Source organism: Macrotis lagotis, chromosome 2, assembly GCF_037893015.1.
Source record: "Macrotis lagotis isolate mMagLag1 chromosome 2, bilby.v1.9.chrom.fasta, whole genome shotgun sequence".
In the NCBI taxonomy this organism is placed as follows: Eukaryota; Metazoa; Chordata; class Mammalia; order Peramelemorphia; family Peramelidae; genus Macrotis; species Macrotis lagotis.
The window spans coordinates 128,471,517-128,488,486 of record NC_133659.1 but is presented as its reverse complement, the minus strand read 5'-3'; the positions used below and the strand labels follow the sequence as shown (position 1 = coordinate 128,488,486).

Below are 16,970 nucleotides of genomic sequence, written 5' to 3'. Positions count from 1 at the left end.
AACTGAAGACTAGAGAAGTGAAGATACTTGCCCATGATTTCACAGAATTAGAATGTGAACATGCATGTTTTGATCTAAAATTTATTACTCTTTATAGTGTATTATACTGCCTCTTACCCACAGTGATTTCAAAGTCTGTGTTCCAATCAAACTTTCCTATCTGTTCTTTTTTTTTTTTTGCAAGGCAAATGGGGTTAAGTGGCTTGTCCAAGGCCACATAGCTAGGTGATTATTAAGTGTCTGAGACCGGATTTGAACCCAGGTATTCCTGACTCCAGAGCCGGTGCTTTATCCACTGCGCCACCTAGCCACCCCATCCTATCTGTTCTTTTCGCATGTATGATATTCTATTTTTTTCTCCTCATCTCTGACTGGTAGAGTCCTAGCAAAGTACTTCTATGACATACATATGGTCTTGATACATACACCAATTAGAGCTAAAACTGAGGGAAAAAAAAAACAACTACAGACCAATATCTCTGATGAATATTGTTGCAAAATTTTTAAATAAAATATGAGCAAAGAGATGAAAGTAACATATCACAAAGATTATACACTATGTATGGCCAGGCTGGATTTATAATGGGAATTCAGGGATAGTTCAATTCAAAGAAAACTATAAGCCTAATTGACCATATTAATAATAAAACAACAAAAATCATGATTTTAAGAATATAGATTTCTTTAATATGATGAGTAGTATCTACTTAAAACCAATGTCCAACATTGACTGTAAATAAGATCTGGGGAAAAGCACTTTACCACTACTATCATTTTATTACTACAGTGCTAGAATTGCTATCTATAGCAAGAAGACTAGAAAAAGAAATTGAAGAAATAACGCTTTTTGCAGACGATATGATGCTAGTTAGAGAATCCTAGAGTTAGCTGAAAAACTATTTGAAACAACAGTTTTATCAAACTTGCAGATATTATTAGAATCAAAATCCAGATAAAGAAATTCTATTTAAAAAAACTACAGACAGTACAAAGTAATTGGGAATCTGCCTGCTAAGACACACACAGGAATTTTATGTACACAATTACAAACCCTTTTTTACCCAAATCAAGACAGATCTAAAAATTGGAGAAGTATTAATTGGGGGTTTTTTTAGATTTTTTTTTTTTAAGGCAATGGGTTTAAGTGGCTTGCCCAAGGCCACACGGCTTGGTAATTATTAAGTGTCTGAAGTTGGATTTGAACCCAGGTACTCCTGACTCCAAGGCCAGTGCTCTATTCACTGTGCCACCTAGCTGCCCCAAGAAGTATTAATTATTCATGGTTAGACTGTACTGTATAAAAACTGGTAATGCTACCCAGATTAATTACTCAGTGCCATAATAGTGAAACTACCAAAGTATTGCTTTATAGAGATAGAGAAAAATAACAATAAAATTCATCTAAAGGGAGTACAAGGTCAAGAAAGGAATTAATTAAAAAGTAGGAAGGAAAGGGAACCTAATGGTATCAGATCTTAAGCCTTACCACAAAGTTCTTAAGGCAGGTAGGTAGCACAGTTGATAAAGCACTAAGCCCGGAGTCAGGAAGATCAGAGTACAAATGTGACTTTGGGCAATTACTAATGATGTGTTCCTGAACAAGTCACTTAACCTTTGTTTTCCTCAATTTCCTCATTTGTAAAATGAACACTTGCTTCCCAGGGTTGTTGTGAATGGATCAAGTAAAGTAGTATTTATAAAGTGCTTAGCATAGTGCCTGACCTGTGTAGTACCTTACCCATAGTAGGTACTGTAAAAATACTATCCATTATTATTAAAACAATTTAGTACTTTTTTAGGAAATAAGAGAAGTTGAATAGGTATACAGTTTGCAGAAGCAAACAAGCCTAGTGTTTGATAAACCCAGAGATTCCAGTTACTATAGTAAAAATAAATTATTAGGAAAATTGGAAAAAAACTAAGTATAGACAAATATTTTATGTTACATGTGAAGTTAAGCTCCTAATGCATATATGACTTAGACATAGACTTTATTAACAGTCTAGGAGAAGCATGGAAGACCAACAATAAATAAATTCACAGGAAGACACATAAAATTAAAAAGTTTTTACATGAACAAAACCAGTACTTCTAAAATTAGAAGAGAAGCAAGAAATTGGGGAAAAGTGTTTGACTCAGGTTTCTCTGATAAAGATATCCTTTTTTTTTTTTAAAAGGCAATGAGGTTAAGTGACTTGCCCAAGTAGCCCATGTAGCAATTAAATGTCTGAGGCTAAATTGGAACTCACATCCTCCTGACTCCAGGGCTGGTGCTCCTGCACCACCTAGCTGCCCTAAACAGAACCGATTGAAATTTTTAAGAGCCATTCCCCAAGTGATAAATGGTCAAAGCATATGAAGAGGTGGTTTTCAGAGGAAGAAATCCAAGCTATTAATAGTTTTATAAAAAACCCCCACTAAATCACTAACAGAGAAATAAAAATTAAAACAATTCTTGAGGTACCATCTCACATCTGTTAGGTTGATTAAATTGATATAGAAAAAGAAAATGACAACAACTGGAAGAGGCTGTGAGAAAAATTACCTTAGTGCTCTAATGGTGGAATTGTGGACTTGTCCAGGCATACTAGAAAGCAGTTTGGAACTATGCCTCAAAAGCTTTTAAACTGCACATAGCTTTTGACCCAGCAATATCACTACTAGCGCTGTATCCCAATGAGATTATAGAAAGAAATTCTTTTTTGTGATAACAAAGAATTGGAAACTTAAGAAGGTGCCTAATGGTTGGGGAATCGTTTAATAGGTTGTGGTATAGGAGAATGATAGAATATTATTGTTACTGTAAGAAATGATAAAGTAGATGGTTACAGAGAAATCTGTGAAGACTTGTGAGCAGAACCAGGAGTAAAATTTGTACAGTAACAACAATATTGGAAATAGGAGAACTTTGAAAGAATTTCAGTAATTGAAAAATTGCAGTGGAATGTCTAATGGGGACTGAGGTTTGGTTGATGACCCACTGGACTTCAGAATTGTTATATAATCTGGTGGGAGTTTGTTAGTCATTAAATGAGAAATTCAGAGAGATTTTCAAAGTCAGTGGTATTATTTAGGTTTGTTTTTTTTTTTTCAAAGGCAAATGGGGTTAAGTGGCTTGCCCAAGGCCACACAGCTAGGTAATTATTAAGTGTCTGAGACTGGATTCGAACCCAAGTACTCCTGACTTGAGGGCCGGTGCTTTATCCACTGAGCTACCTAGCCACCCCCACTGCGCCACCTAGCCGCCTCAGTAGTATTATTTAGACTAGAAGACAAGAACTTGGTGCAGGAGTAATGGTACACTCCTACGTAAGAGACTAAGCTGGAAATTTGATGGAGTGGGGTTCTCTGTCTCCATTCTTCAGCTACAGAAAACCAGAAAGCTAGAAGGGCATGGAACTTACTTCTCCTCTTCCCATAGAAGGCTAGAGAAACAGGCAGGATTTGCATGGGAGGTACAATAAGTTTTCTGCCTCTCCTTCACAATCCCATGGGAAGCTGGAAATCAAGCAAGAGATGCATGGAGAAAGACAAAAGGTGCCTCACCTGTCCTTCTGGAGGCTACAGATCAGGAAAGTAACTTAAAGGAGTTTATATTTGATCTTAGAAGTGATAAGAGTCATCAAAGTTGTTATAGAGAAGAGACATGATCAGACCTGCACTTTAGAAAATTCACTTTGGAATCTGTGTAGAGTGGACGGGAGTAGTAGACCTGAGGCAGGAAGGTTAATTAAAGGACTTTTGCTTGCAGTAGTCCAGGTAAGGGATGACTATCTGATCTAAGATGTTGGTTGTATGAGTGGAGAGAAGAAACAGATGTGAGAGATGGAAAGATTTTGGCAACTGATGGATATATGGTGGTGGAGGGAGTGAGAAGTTAGGGATGAAACAGGCTTTAGTACTTTCTAATTCTGAAATTCTGAGTTTATTTTCTTATCTCAAGACTCTTTGATTTATTTTTATAAAACTTTGAATATGTGAATGTGAACCATGAATTTCCTTTTTTCTTTACATATTTGTGCATTTCTTTTTTCCTCCTTTTTTCCCTTTAAGAGCGTCCAGTTGCTGATAATGAGAGAATGTTTGATGTTCTACAGCGACTTGGAGTCCAGAAAAGTGAAGTTCGTTTCTTTCTTCGCCATGAACATCCCCCTAGCCGGGATTTGGGTATGTAATAGTTTGAAAAAAAAATCTATATCTGATAATTGGGGAGGAATTAAAAAATAACTGTAGTTTGATTTTTGGTCTTCTGGAGTTGTTAAGGTGAGTGTCTAAGAGAAGACTTTGGTAAAAATTTTTTTTATACATTAATAAAATATTCTTGTTTAAGAGTAAACAAAATACCCCTTCCCCCCAAATATAGACTCACTTGAGCGATAAAGGGGAGAGAAAAAAAATTAAAATAAATACAATAGTAATAATTGTAGGTATGGCCAGGTGGCACAGTGGACGGAGCACCAGCACTGGAGTCATGAGCATCCAAGCCCACATCCGGCCCCGTACACCCAACAATCACCCAGCCGTGTGACATGCAAGCCACCCAAACCCCACTGCCCTGCAAAAACCAGAAAAGGGAAAAAAAACCCAAAATAAAATAAAATAGTAATAATAGTAGGGGCGGCTAGGTGGCAGACAGTGCATTGGCCCTTGAGCCAGAAGCACCTGGGTCCAAATCCGGCCTCAGACACCCAACGATCACCCTACTATCCAGGTGGGCCACCCAGCCTCATTTACCCTGCACCCCCCCCAAATAATAATAATAATAATAATAATAATAATAATAATAATAATAATAATAAATGTGCTTGAGTCTTTGTTCCAACACCAACAACTCTGTCATGGGTGGATCACATTCTTTATTTGATAAGTCCATGGCAAAAGTTACTTTCATATTTTTCCACCGTTGCCATTGCTGATCGCAACTCCCTCCTTTTGTATATTTCTCCACTACCATATACTATATTTTTCTCTCTCCTTTCACTCTGACTCTGCTGTAGCTTAGCTGAGTGGCGCAGCAGACAGATGCCTGGCCCTGGGGCCAAGAGGCCCTTAGCCCCCATACCACCCCTTAGGCCCAGCATCCACCTGATGTTATATCTGACCACTCTCCCCCTGTGGTCCATCCTCTCCTTCATCACTCACATCCTCCACTTCCCCCTGTCCCCTCCTCTCCTTCTTACTCCATGCCTATACCCCATTGAGTATATATGCTGTTTCCTCTCCTAGCCACCTCTGATGAGAGCAAAGATTCCCTCATTCCCCCTTGCCTTCCCCCCTTCCATATCATTGCAATAGCTCATTGTAATAAAGAAAAATCTTATTATATGACATATCTTGGCCTTTTTTCCCCCCTCTCCTTTTTCTTTCTCCCATTACATTTCCCTTTTTTCTATTGACTCCATTTTTACACCATATTTTTATCTTCGAATTCAGCTTTCTCCTGTGCTTCAACTATAAAAGCTCTCTATCTGCTCTATTAATTGAGAAGGTTCATATGAAGTATTATCAGTATCATTTTTCTATGCAGGAATACATGCAGTTTATCCTCATTAAGTCCCTCATATTTTCCTCTTCTTCTCCAATCTCTATGCTTCACCTGAGTCCTGTATCTGAAGATCAAACTTTCTGTTCAGCTTTGGCCATTCCAACAGGAACATTTGAAATTCCCCTGGTTCTTTGAAAGCCCATCTTTTTTCCCTGGAAGAGGACATTCAGCCTTACTGGGTAGTTGATTCTTGGCTGCATTCTAAGCTCTTTTGCCTTCCGGTATATTATATTCCAAGCCCTACAAGCTTTTATTGTAGTTGCTTCTAAGTCCTGTGTGATCCTGACTGCAGCTCCACGATATCTGAACTGTGTCCTTCTGGCTGCTTGTAAAATTTTCTCTTTGACTTGGGAGTTCTGGAACTTGGCTATAATATTCTTAGGGGTTAGTTTTTTGGGATCTCTTTCTCGGGGGGATCGGTGGATTCTCTCCATTTCTATTTTGCCCTCTGCTTCTAGAATATCAGGGCAATTTTCCTGTAGTAATTCTTTGAAAATGATGTCAAGGCTCTTTTCCTGATCATGACTTTCAGGTATTCCAATAATTTTTAAATTAACATTCCTAAGTTCGTTTTCCATATCAGTTGTTTTTTCAATGAGATATTTCACATTTTCTTCTAATTTTTCATTTTTTTTTTGTTTTGAAGTATTGATTCCTGATTTCTGGTAAATTCATCAATCTCCCTGAATTCTATTCTTTGTCTGAAGGATTTGTTCTCCTCAGAGAGTTTTCTTATCTCTTTTTCCATCTGGCCAATTTTGCTTTTTAAAGCATTCTTCTCCTCAATAACTTTTTGAACTGTTTTATCTATTTGACCTAAGCTGGTTTTTAGCATGCTATTTTCTTCAGCATTTTTTTTTTGATTTCCTTGACTAAGCTGCTGACTTCATTTTCATGTTTTTCCTGCATCTCTCTCCTTTCTTTTCCCAGTTGTTCTTCTAACTCCCTCATTTCATTTTCAAAGTCTTTTTTTGAGCTCTGTCATAGCCTGATCCCAATTTCTGTTTTTCTTGGAGTCTTTAGATGCAGGAGCTTGTGCTTCCTCATCTTCAGACTGAGTATTTTGATCCTTCTTGGGCTCATAGCAAAATATTTCTCAATGGTCTTCCTCTTTTTTCTCTGCTTGCTTATTTTCCCAGCCTGAACGTGGTTTTGGGGTGCTTCCTGAGCTTTTGGGACACTCCCACAAGGGTCTCAGTGTGTGAGGCTCTGTCCTCCTTCCTGGTCTGTGAATGACCATAAGTGCCCCCCCCTCTGCCACAGGGCCGAGGTGGGGGGGGGCCCTGTTGTTCTATGGGGGGGCCTAGACTGCGATCAGGACCTGAATGTGGTCAGAGCCCCAGAGTCCTGTTCCAGGGGCAGAGGACAGAGCTCTGCAGTCTCTTCACTCCCCTCCCTCAGCTCAATGGGCTCATGCCCTGGGGGCTCCTGCTTACTGGCTCCACCTTCTTCTGTTTTCCTGGATCTGGAATGCAGTGGCCATGCTGCTGGCTGTGTGCCCTGAGGGCTGGGCTCCCCCCCTCCCCCGTTCCCCCAGTTTGTGCCAGTGCTCCCCCAGGCATAGCTCAGGAAACTCCCTCGCTGCTGTGAGCTACGGCTCCCAGCACTCTGGGGCTGCCTCCAGGAGGCTGAAGTTCTTTCACTCTGGCAAGCCACCCCTTTGGCGGGCCGCCCCTCCAACCCCAAGGAGCAGAGCCTTTCTGCTCTTTTCCAGGTTACCTTGAGTAGGAGAACTGCCTCTCTGGGTCCCTCTGTGGGTTCTGTCTCTGAAAGTTTAGTTTGAGTCCTTAGTTTATGAGTTTTATCAGAGAGTGCCTAAGACTGGATCCTTTCTTGGCTCCACCCCCTCTAAGAGAAGGCTTTGGAGCAGTCTTTTTTTTTTTTTGCAAGGCAAACAGGGTTAAGTGGCTTGCCCAAGTCCACACAGCTAGGTAATTATTAAGTGTCTGAGGCCGGATTTGAACCCAGGTACTCCTGACTCCAGGACTGGTGCTTATCCATTGCGCCACCTAGCTGCCCCTGGAGCAGTCTTAACTGCTTCATATTTTCTTGTACACCCTGAAATATTGGAAGATTTCATTTTGGATATTTGAAGGTAGAGTTAATTCAAGAACAAATTGTATTTTATATTATAACAGACAAGTTGTAAAGCTATTAATTTATACCTCTGTTGAGTTAAAAAAGTTTACCTGCCTTTGTATTTGTTTGGAAGGAAAACTAAAATTTCATTGTTGCTAAAAAACATAATTGGTATATTTGGGCAAGTGGTATATATGGAGGCAATTATTAGCAATTTGATACATAGCTAGGTGGCACAGTGGATAGAGCACTAGCCCTGGAGTCAGGAGTATCTGAGTTCAAATCCGGCCTCAGACACTTAATAATTACCTAGCTAGTGTGGCCTTGGGCAAGCCACTTAATAATTACCTAGCTGTGTGGCCTTGGGCAAACCACTTAACCTCCTTGCCTTGTAAAAACCTAAAAAAAAGGGGCGGCTAGGTGGCGCAGTGGATAAAGCATCCACCCTGGAGTCAGGAGTACCTGGGTTCAAACCTGGTCTCAGACACTTAATAATTACCTAGCTGTGTGGCCTTGGGCAAGCCACTTAACCCCATTTGCCTTGCAAAAACCTGAAAAAAAACCCCTACAAAAAATGTAACATGGTAACTATAATTATTTGATGAATTTTTAGTTTTTTAAAAATTAATATTTTTATTAATATAGGTTTTAAATAGTACATGCATTTTCATATATCTTTACCAGCAAATCTTAATGCATTACCTGAGCTATATTTGCTTTTTCTTTTTAAATTACTGCATAGATCGATCTTCTGATGAATGAGTTGAATTTTGCAAGTTAGTCTTCCCAAGTCAATATCTTCTTTCACTAGACTCTATATAAATTATTGATGAACCTTTCAGAAGAGTAATAGGTAGTTTCAGTGTGTGTTGAAGTGAAGCGTACTGTAATGTGAGAAATAAAATCTGGAAAGAAAACATCAGGGTGGCAAAGTATTCATAAGCTGGGATAAAAAAAGTTTTCCTTTTGTATGCAGTTTAAAGATTTAGTACTCTGGAAGTTGCAGCTTAGCTAGTTCCACTTAATATGATCAAGAATGTATAAAATTGGGACTTAGGTCTTCAAAAAAGGTCTTTGCTAATTAATACTCTCATGTAAATTAGCATAGAAAAGATAACAGAATCCCAGAGTTGCAAGGGACTTCAAATGTATGAGGAGTCTTTTCTATAACTGGACAGAAAGTGACTGGGTCTGTGATTTCCATTGGAATAGTAAGTCTGTGCTGTGAAAACTCTTTTCCACTGTAAGTAAGCATCTCCTCTGCAACATAAAGCCCTAGAGGATGGCCTAGAGCACTAAAGGGTAAAGAGAGTTGCCCAGAATCACACAATGTGGCTGTTTTAGAGGCAGGACTTGAATTCTGGCTTTCCACAAGGACTTATTGAATATAAAGACTTCTAGTAAGATAACCTACCTTGAGACTGCCTATTCTATCCTATTTTCTTTACTTTTTCAATTAATTAGTTTTTATTTTTGTACAAATGATTTTTTTATACATTACTAAAATATTCTTGTTTAAGAGTAAACAGAATACCCCCCCCCCAAAATATAGACCCTCATGAGAAATAAAGTAAAAGAAAGAGAAAAAAATATGCTTCAGTCTGTGTTCCAACACTACCAACTCTTTCTTGGGTAGATCACATTCTTTATGATAAGTCCATCACAAAAGCTGTAGGGTAGCTGAGTGGCACAGCAGACTGATCACCGGCCCTGGGGTCAAGAGGCCCCCAGCCCACAGACCCACCCCTAAGGCCCAGCAACCACCTGGCCCGTGTTCCCGGACAGGCCACCCAATCCTAGCCTCTTGTAAGAAGTAAAAAAAAGAAAATGTGTTATATCTGACCACTCTCCCCATGATCTACCCTCTCTTCCATCACTCACATCCCCTCCTTCCCTGATCCCCCTTCTCTCCTTTTTACTCTAGCTGTCTATATCCCCCATGAGTGTATATGCTGTTTCCTCTCCTAGTCACCTCTGATGAGAGCGAAGGTTCCTTCATTCCCCCTGCCTTCCCTCCTTCCATGTCATTGCAAAAGCTTATTGCAATAAAAAAAATCTTATGATATAAAATATCTTAGCCTATTCCACCTCCCCTTTCTCTTAGTCCCATTACATTTTCCTTTTAACCATTGACTCCATTTTTACAATATATTACTATCTTCAAATTCCGCTCTCTCCTGTGCTCCATATATAAAAGTTCCTATTACCTGCTCTATTAAATGAGAAGTTTCATATGAATATTATCAATATCATTTTTCTATGCAAGAATACATGTAGTTCATCATCAAGTCCCTCATATTTTCTCCTTCTCCTCCACTCTCTATGCTTCACCTGGGTCCTGTTTCTGTTCAGCTCTGGACATTTCAACAGGAACATTTGAAATTCCCCTGGTTCATTGGAAGTCCATCTTTTCCCCCTGGAAGAGGAAGTTCAGTTTTGCTGGGAAGTTGATTCTTGGTTGCATTCCAAGCTCTTTTGCCTTCTGGAATATTATATTTCAAGCCCTACAAACCCTTGATGTAGTTGGTGCTAAGTCCTTTGTGATCCTGACTGCAGCTCCATGATATTTGAATTGTGTCCTTCTGGCTTCTTGTGATATTTTCTTTTTGATTTGGGAGTTCTGGAACTTGACTACAATATTCCTGGGAGTTGTTTTTTTTTTTTTTAAACTCTTTCTGGGGGAGATCAGTGGATTCTCTCCATTTCTATTTTGCCCTCTGCTTCTAGGATATATCTGGACAATTTTCCTGTAGGAATTCTTCAAAAATGAGGTCAAGGTTCTTTCCTGATCATGACTTTCAGGTATCCCAATAATTTTTAAATTATCTTTCCCTGAATTTGTTTTCCAGATCTGTTGTTTTTTCAGTGAGATGTTTCACATTTTCTTCTAATTTTTCATTCTTTTGGTGTTGAAGTATTGTACGTTGACTTCTCATAAAGTCATCAGCTTCGTTTAGCTCCATTCTGCATCTGAAGAATTTGCTTTCCTCAGGGAGCTTTCTTATCTCTTTTTTCCATTTGGCCAATCCTGCCTTTTAAAGCATTCTTTTCCTCAATAACTTTTTGAACTATTTTATCCATTTGACCTATACCTATGCTGCTTTTTAACATGTTATTTTCTTAACCATTTTTTTGGATCTCCTTGACTAAGCTGCAGACTTCTTTTTCATGTTTTTTCTGCATCTCTCCCATTTCTTTCCCCAATTTTTCTTCTATCTCCTTTACTTGATTTTCAAAATCTTTTTTGAGCTCTGTCATAACCTGAGCCCAATTGCTGTTTTTCTTGTAGTCTTTAGATGCAGGAGCTTGTGTTTCCTCATCTTCACATTGAGTATTTTGATCCTTCTTGGGATGATAGACAATGTATTTCTCAATGGTGTTCCTCTTTTTTCTCTGTTTACTCATTTCTCCAGTCTGTGCCTGGTTTTGGGGGTGCTTCTTGAGCTTTTGAGTATTATTGGAACACCCCCCCCCCCACACACACAAGAATCTCAGTGTGTGAAGCTCTGACATCCCTCCTGGTCTGTGAATGACCAAAAGTGTCACCCCTCTGCCATGGGGCTGAGGTCGTGGGGGGGGGGCTATTCTATGGGGGGCCTAGACTGTGATCGGGATCTGAATGTGGTCAGAGCCCGAGTCCTGTTACAGGTACAGAGGACAGACCTCTGAAGTCTCTCTCTACTCCCCTACCTTCTGTGGGCTGAGCACTCAAGGCTCAGTTGCCTCAGTTGCCTCCTGCTTACTGGCTCCATGCCTGCTTCTGTTTCTTGGATCTGTGCTGCCCTGCGGCTGCTGCTGCTGAGGTGACTGCCACAACTGTCCTGAGGGCCTGGGCTTCAAGCCTAGCTCTGGCAGAGGTCCCCCACTAATTCTCAAATTTGTGCCCCATGCTCCCTAGGCTGTAGGTCAGGAAACTGCCCCTGCTGCAATGAGCCATGTCTGTCATGGTGCCCTGTGGCTGCCTCTGGGAGGCTGAAGTTTCTTCACTTTGTCAGGCCACCCCTCTAACCCCATGGTGTGGAGCCTTTCCACTATTTTCCAGGTTACCCTGGTCTGGAGAATTGCAACATTGGATCTTCTTTTTTTTGTTTGTTTGGGTTTTTTTTTTAGGTTTTTGCAAGGCAAATGGAGTTAAGTGGCTTGCCCAAGGCCTCACAGCTAGGTAATCACTGGATCTTTCTATGGGTTCTGTCTCTTGAAAATTTAGTTAAGAGTCATAATTTTAAGATTTTTGAAATATTATGGAGAGAACACCTAGGAGAGGCTCTTCTGTTGCCATCTTGGCTCTGCCCCCACCCATTCTATTTTCAAATAGTCCTAATTGTTTTAGTTTTTCTTTATCTCAAATCATAATTTGTCACCTTTTGGCAACTTTGTGGAATCATTAGGAGGAAGGGGGCATTAGAGGTTATTGAGTACAATCCTGAGTTTATTAAGAACCATAGATGTTAAGTGCCTTGACCAGGGTACCCACAAGCACCAAGCAGGACAGCCAGAAACTCTTGACTTCAGGTGCCTTTCCTCTATCATATTCTACCCATTGATCTTAGTTCCATCATCTGATACCTTTTACCTTTACTAAGGACAGCTGTTTTATTTTCTCTTTATATATCTTTCCCTCAGGATCAGCTTTTCAATTTCCTTCAACCCATACTCAAAAGTTGTGATCTCAAGGTCAGGTTATTCCCCTTTAGACTCTGTTCAGCTTACTAGTACTTCCTAAAAGCTGATTCAAAGGGAGGGTGGTAATGTGAGCAGAATGCTGGAGTCATGAAGACCTGTATTCATATCCGACTTCAGACACTTATGAGCTTGTGACCTGAGCAAGTTACTAACAACTTAACTATACCTCAGCTCCTATATTTTAAAATCAAGTGGGAAGGGCCTTCATGTTCCTTCCAGCTCTCAATCTTATTATTGTGATTCCATGAACCAAACTAGTCCAGATGTAGGCTAAATCAGGCAGACAACAGTGGGACCTTCACTTTCCTTTTTCTTGTGAATGAAGTGTAAGGAGCTTTTTAATTACCAGATCTTATTGTTCATGCACTGAATTTGCAGTCCTCTAAAATCCTTATATCTTTTTAAAAAATGAAACCTCTTGCCCATCTTATACTTATGAACTTAATATTTTTTGAGCCCAAGTAAACTTTATAGATTGTGTCCATTTGAGATAATTTTTGTTTTTTACCTTTGTCTAATGTATTAACTATCTCTCTAAGCTTTGTGTCATTTCTAAATCTGATAAAGAGTCCATCTATGCATTCATCTAAATATTTGATGGATTACACAGAACCAAATTTTTCTGGGACATTCCACTAGAGATTCCTATTATATTGGATTAGGTCTGTTAATACCTACTTTTTGAACCCTTCCTTTCTTTTATTTTTATTTTTATTTTTTTTACGTTTTTGCAAGGCAAATGGGGTTAAGTGGCTTGCCCAAGACCACACACAGCTGAGTAATTAAGTGTCTGAGGCCGGATTTGAACTCAAGTACTCCTGACTACAGGGCCGGTGCTCTATCCACTGTGCCACCTAGCCGCCCCCTGAATCCTTTCTTTCAAAGAATTGAGTCTACCTAATTTTTTACTGATCCATATTAGTCAACATAGCTGAGAAAGTAAATACACTTTCTATTCATTTGATTGGTTCTATAGTATGCAAGGTATTTTCCAGAAGTACATTGCATAGAATAGATGTACTGAAGAATAAGAAAGGTTAAATATTTAATCATATAAGATAGATTCAGTTTTGTAAAACTGAGAATTTAGTATTTTCACTGAGCTTCCATCACTTATTCTTTAGATGAGTACCAATGAATATAAGACTAGATGATTTAATTTTTGCTGATTTTTCATGTTCTTTTACAGAGCTCCTAATGAGTAGCTCAGTAAACAGCATCAACCCCATAAATAGTGGCTTTCCCAAGGCCACACAGCTAGGTAATTATTAAGTGTCTGAGGTCATATTTGAACCCAGGTACTCCTGACTCCAGGGCTGGTGCTTTATCCACTGCGCCACCTAGCTGCCCCAACTCCATAAATTTTAAGATGAAAGTTTGAGTCACTAGTTAATAAAGTATATCTATCTTATCTATCTATTGAGAACTAAGGCATTGTTTCTCTGTTAGGGTATAGATTTGTTTCTTCCTTTGAGATTTTTTTTTTTTAGGTTTTTGCAAGGCAAACAGGGTTAAGTGGCTTGCCCAAGGCCACACAGTTAGGTAATTATTAAATGTCTAAGACTGGATTTGACCCCAAGTACTCCTGACTCCAGGGCTGATGCTTTTATCCGCTATGCCACCTAGCCATCCGAGATATTTTTTATATATTTTTCCAAGGTAGTATTCTTTTTCTCCCAATTTTTTACCATTTACTCAGCACTGTCACACATAGATTCAAATAATTTGTTTGTAATTATAAGGACTTATTCAATGTTATTAGAAGTGTCATTTTATAATAAACATTCAATTGAAAATGGGGATGGTGGAAACATGCTTCATTTATATTTCTATCACTTAGTTTTAATGTATAGCTTTGAATTTTTTTTTTAGTGAGTGGACCAAGAATTCAGGATCCTATTTCAAAAAGGAATGGGGTTAAAATTCCTAATGACCGAAGAATTGAGAATGGTGTAAGTATTTATTTGAATGTTTTGTGATAATGGTACACATTTTCTAAATAGCAATATCAGAGGGATTACTTGTCAGGGCTACATTAAGTGGTAAGATTAGAACTCTAGACCTTCTGCCCTTTTCTGCTATTTTATACTAAGCTGCTTCTCACCTGATGCAAGTACACTGAACTCCTGTGGTGAATCTGAGTTGGGTGGTTTTTTTTTTGTTTGTTTGTAATGGTGTTAAGGAGTTAGTAAATGTAGCTTTTAACTTTCTTAGTTTAGAGCCTAAGCCAGTGATTCTTAAATTTTTCATGTCATGTACTCTTTTTGCAATATAATGAACCCTCATCAGAATAATGCATAAAATACATTTGATATCAAAGAAAACAGTTATAGTGAAATAATTATCAAAATAAAAACACCCAAGTTTTTGGACCCAAATTAAAAGCAACTACTTCTTTGAGAGGCAGAATGGTATAATGCATAAATCACTAGTCTTAGATTCACTTAGACCTGAGTTTGACTTTCACGATACTTAATAACTCAGAGATCTTGGGCAAACTACTTTGCTTCATCAAAACAGTTTTCTCCTCTGTAAAATGAGGTAATAGTACATTGTTGTAAGGCTCAAATGAAAGTCCTGCATTTAAGATATTTTAAAAAGCCTTGAAATGCAATGTAAAATATATCATTGTTAGTAATAATAGCAACATTACTTAAAACCTAGTATTTCTTGAATACAAGAGACTAAAGTAATTTGTTGACATTATATTCCAAATTGAAGACAGGTGACTGTTTCTAGGTTTGGTATTTTTGCCATCTTATGTTATGATTGATGCAATGGAAAAAATGGTTGTGACACAAACTACTACAAATAATTCCAAAGTTAATTGACTTTTATGTTAATTGATTTCAGAATTAATTTTAGTGTATAATTCAAAATTTTAAGTGTTAATTCTGTAGATTACCTTCTGAATTTCCATAAATATGTCTATTTTTTATAAACAGATGATTAAGTCATTTTGCCATAGTAGTAAATTTTCTTATGAAACTTTAAATTGTAGGCAAAATAAAGAGAACCCATGAGAAAGGAAACTAGATATATGGTACTTCTGTAATTAGTGGGGTTTGATTTTTCATTTGTAGATTAATAGTCCCAGGATAGATATGACTCTTGCTGAGCTCCAGGAGATGGCATCACGCCAACAGCAGCAGATCGAGGCTCAGCAGCAAATGTTGGCTACCAAGGTAATACATCTTGACTTCAGGATAGTTTTTAGTTGTGGAATGAACCTCTTGACTGAAAGTTATTACTTGACCTTAATATAATTTATGTATTATGCATGAACATTTGGACTTTATTTTCTAGGAAAATATTTGACTAAATTACTAACTCATAAATAACTTTTAATCTTTTGACTGGTTTCACTTAATCTTGATATTTCAATAGGAGTAACTTTATATATTGTTACATATAAGTTTTCTAGGAGAGATTTTTTAAAAATTTTACCTTTCAATAGATTTCTTTCTTGGTTTAATTTTGTCAGGGAAGAGGTAAAATCAATATTTTCTAAGTCTTACTATCTAATTAATATTTGTTCTATTCATTAACTGTGTGATATTTCTGTCTAAAGTAACATGTCTACTCATTGTTTCTTTCTTGAGGAACAACGCCTGAAGTTTTTAAAGCAGCAAGATCAGCGCCAGCAGCAACAAGCTGCAGAACAGGAAAAACTTAAGCGACTAAAGGAAATTGCTGAGAATCAGGAAGCCAAGTTGAAAAAAGTGAGAGCCCTCAAGGGTCATGTAGAACAGAAAAGACTCAGTAATGGAAAACTAGGTGAGTGTTTTGAGAGAGAATCCATATAAGTCCAGTTCAAAGTGAGATAATTTATAGCAACAGATACTGATTAAGTAATTGTTATGTGTAAGATGGAGAAAGAGTTTTGGAAACTAGCAGATCTGCAGAAAGCCTTGCCTCTGTTAACATTCCAGTTTTGTTACCATTAATATGTCGTGTAAGCTTTCTTATCCCAGGCAACATTCTTCATTTTTTATTTGAATTTCCACACTCAAGAGATTTTCAAATTGATGAAATCACAGTAATGAACAAATTAAGTATTAGTTAAGGTCCAGGAAAAAATAAAGCTTAATATATTTGCTTTTTGTCTAATTTGAAAGTGTGATATGCTTCCAAAGACTTAAACCTTTTTATCCTTCTTCTAAACATTTATGCAAACTGTAGGCAAATACAAGTAATGAAATATTTTTATATTCAGAAGATTAGTGCTAGAAGAGACAAGTTCTTTTACAAGTTGCTTTTTTGAAATTTTTTGTACGTTATTTTCTTAGACCTGCTTATGGATCTTTTTTGGCAAAGCTACTTTTTAGAAATCAAATGTTTTCATTGTTTCTTTTTTAGTTTGATTATATGCAGTAAAAGTCTTAAAGATTTCTCTGATTCTTGTGCCTTTTTTCAGTAATAATAATAATTTGATTTATCACCAATTATTATCAGATTTATTATCTGTTCTTAAAATTTTTTATAAATCTAGTTCTACAGAACCTGAACTTAGTTTTTATTGAGTAACATTTTCTAATATGGGCAAAAGTTGTCTTGTTGCACAAAAACAGCATTATAAGAAGAACAATAATTCATGGAAACTGATATAAATGAATGAGCAATTAAACAGCATTGCTGTAGGGTTTCACATTCGTTAGTGTAT

At 37.8% G+C, this 16,970-nt stretch overlaps 1 protein-coding gene across 5 annotated transcripts in view; it reads left to right on the top strand.

Moving 5' to 3' along the window:
• The window catches only part of TP53BP2 (tumor protein p53 binding protein 2), a 98,354-nt gene that overhangs the window by 46,914 nt on the left and 34,470 nt on the right, over positions 1-16,970 (top strand). For all 5 annotated transcript variants that reach the window (XM_074222770.1, XM_074222773.1, XM_074222771.1 and 2 more), the window contains exons 3-6: positions 4,054-4,167; positions 14,180-14,259; positions 15,391-15,492; positions 15,910-16,084. In XM_074222770.1, coding sequence (XP_074078871.1) covers positions 4,054-4,167; positions 14,180-14,259; positions 15,391-15,492; positions 15,910-16,084 — 471 coding nt within the window. The remainder of the gene's footprint in view (positions 1-4,053; positions 4,168-14,179; positions 14,260-15,390; positions 15,493-15,909; positions 16,085-16,970) is intronic.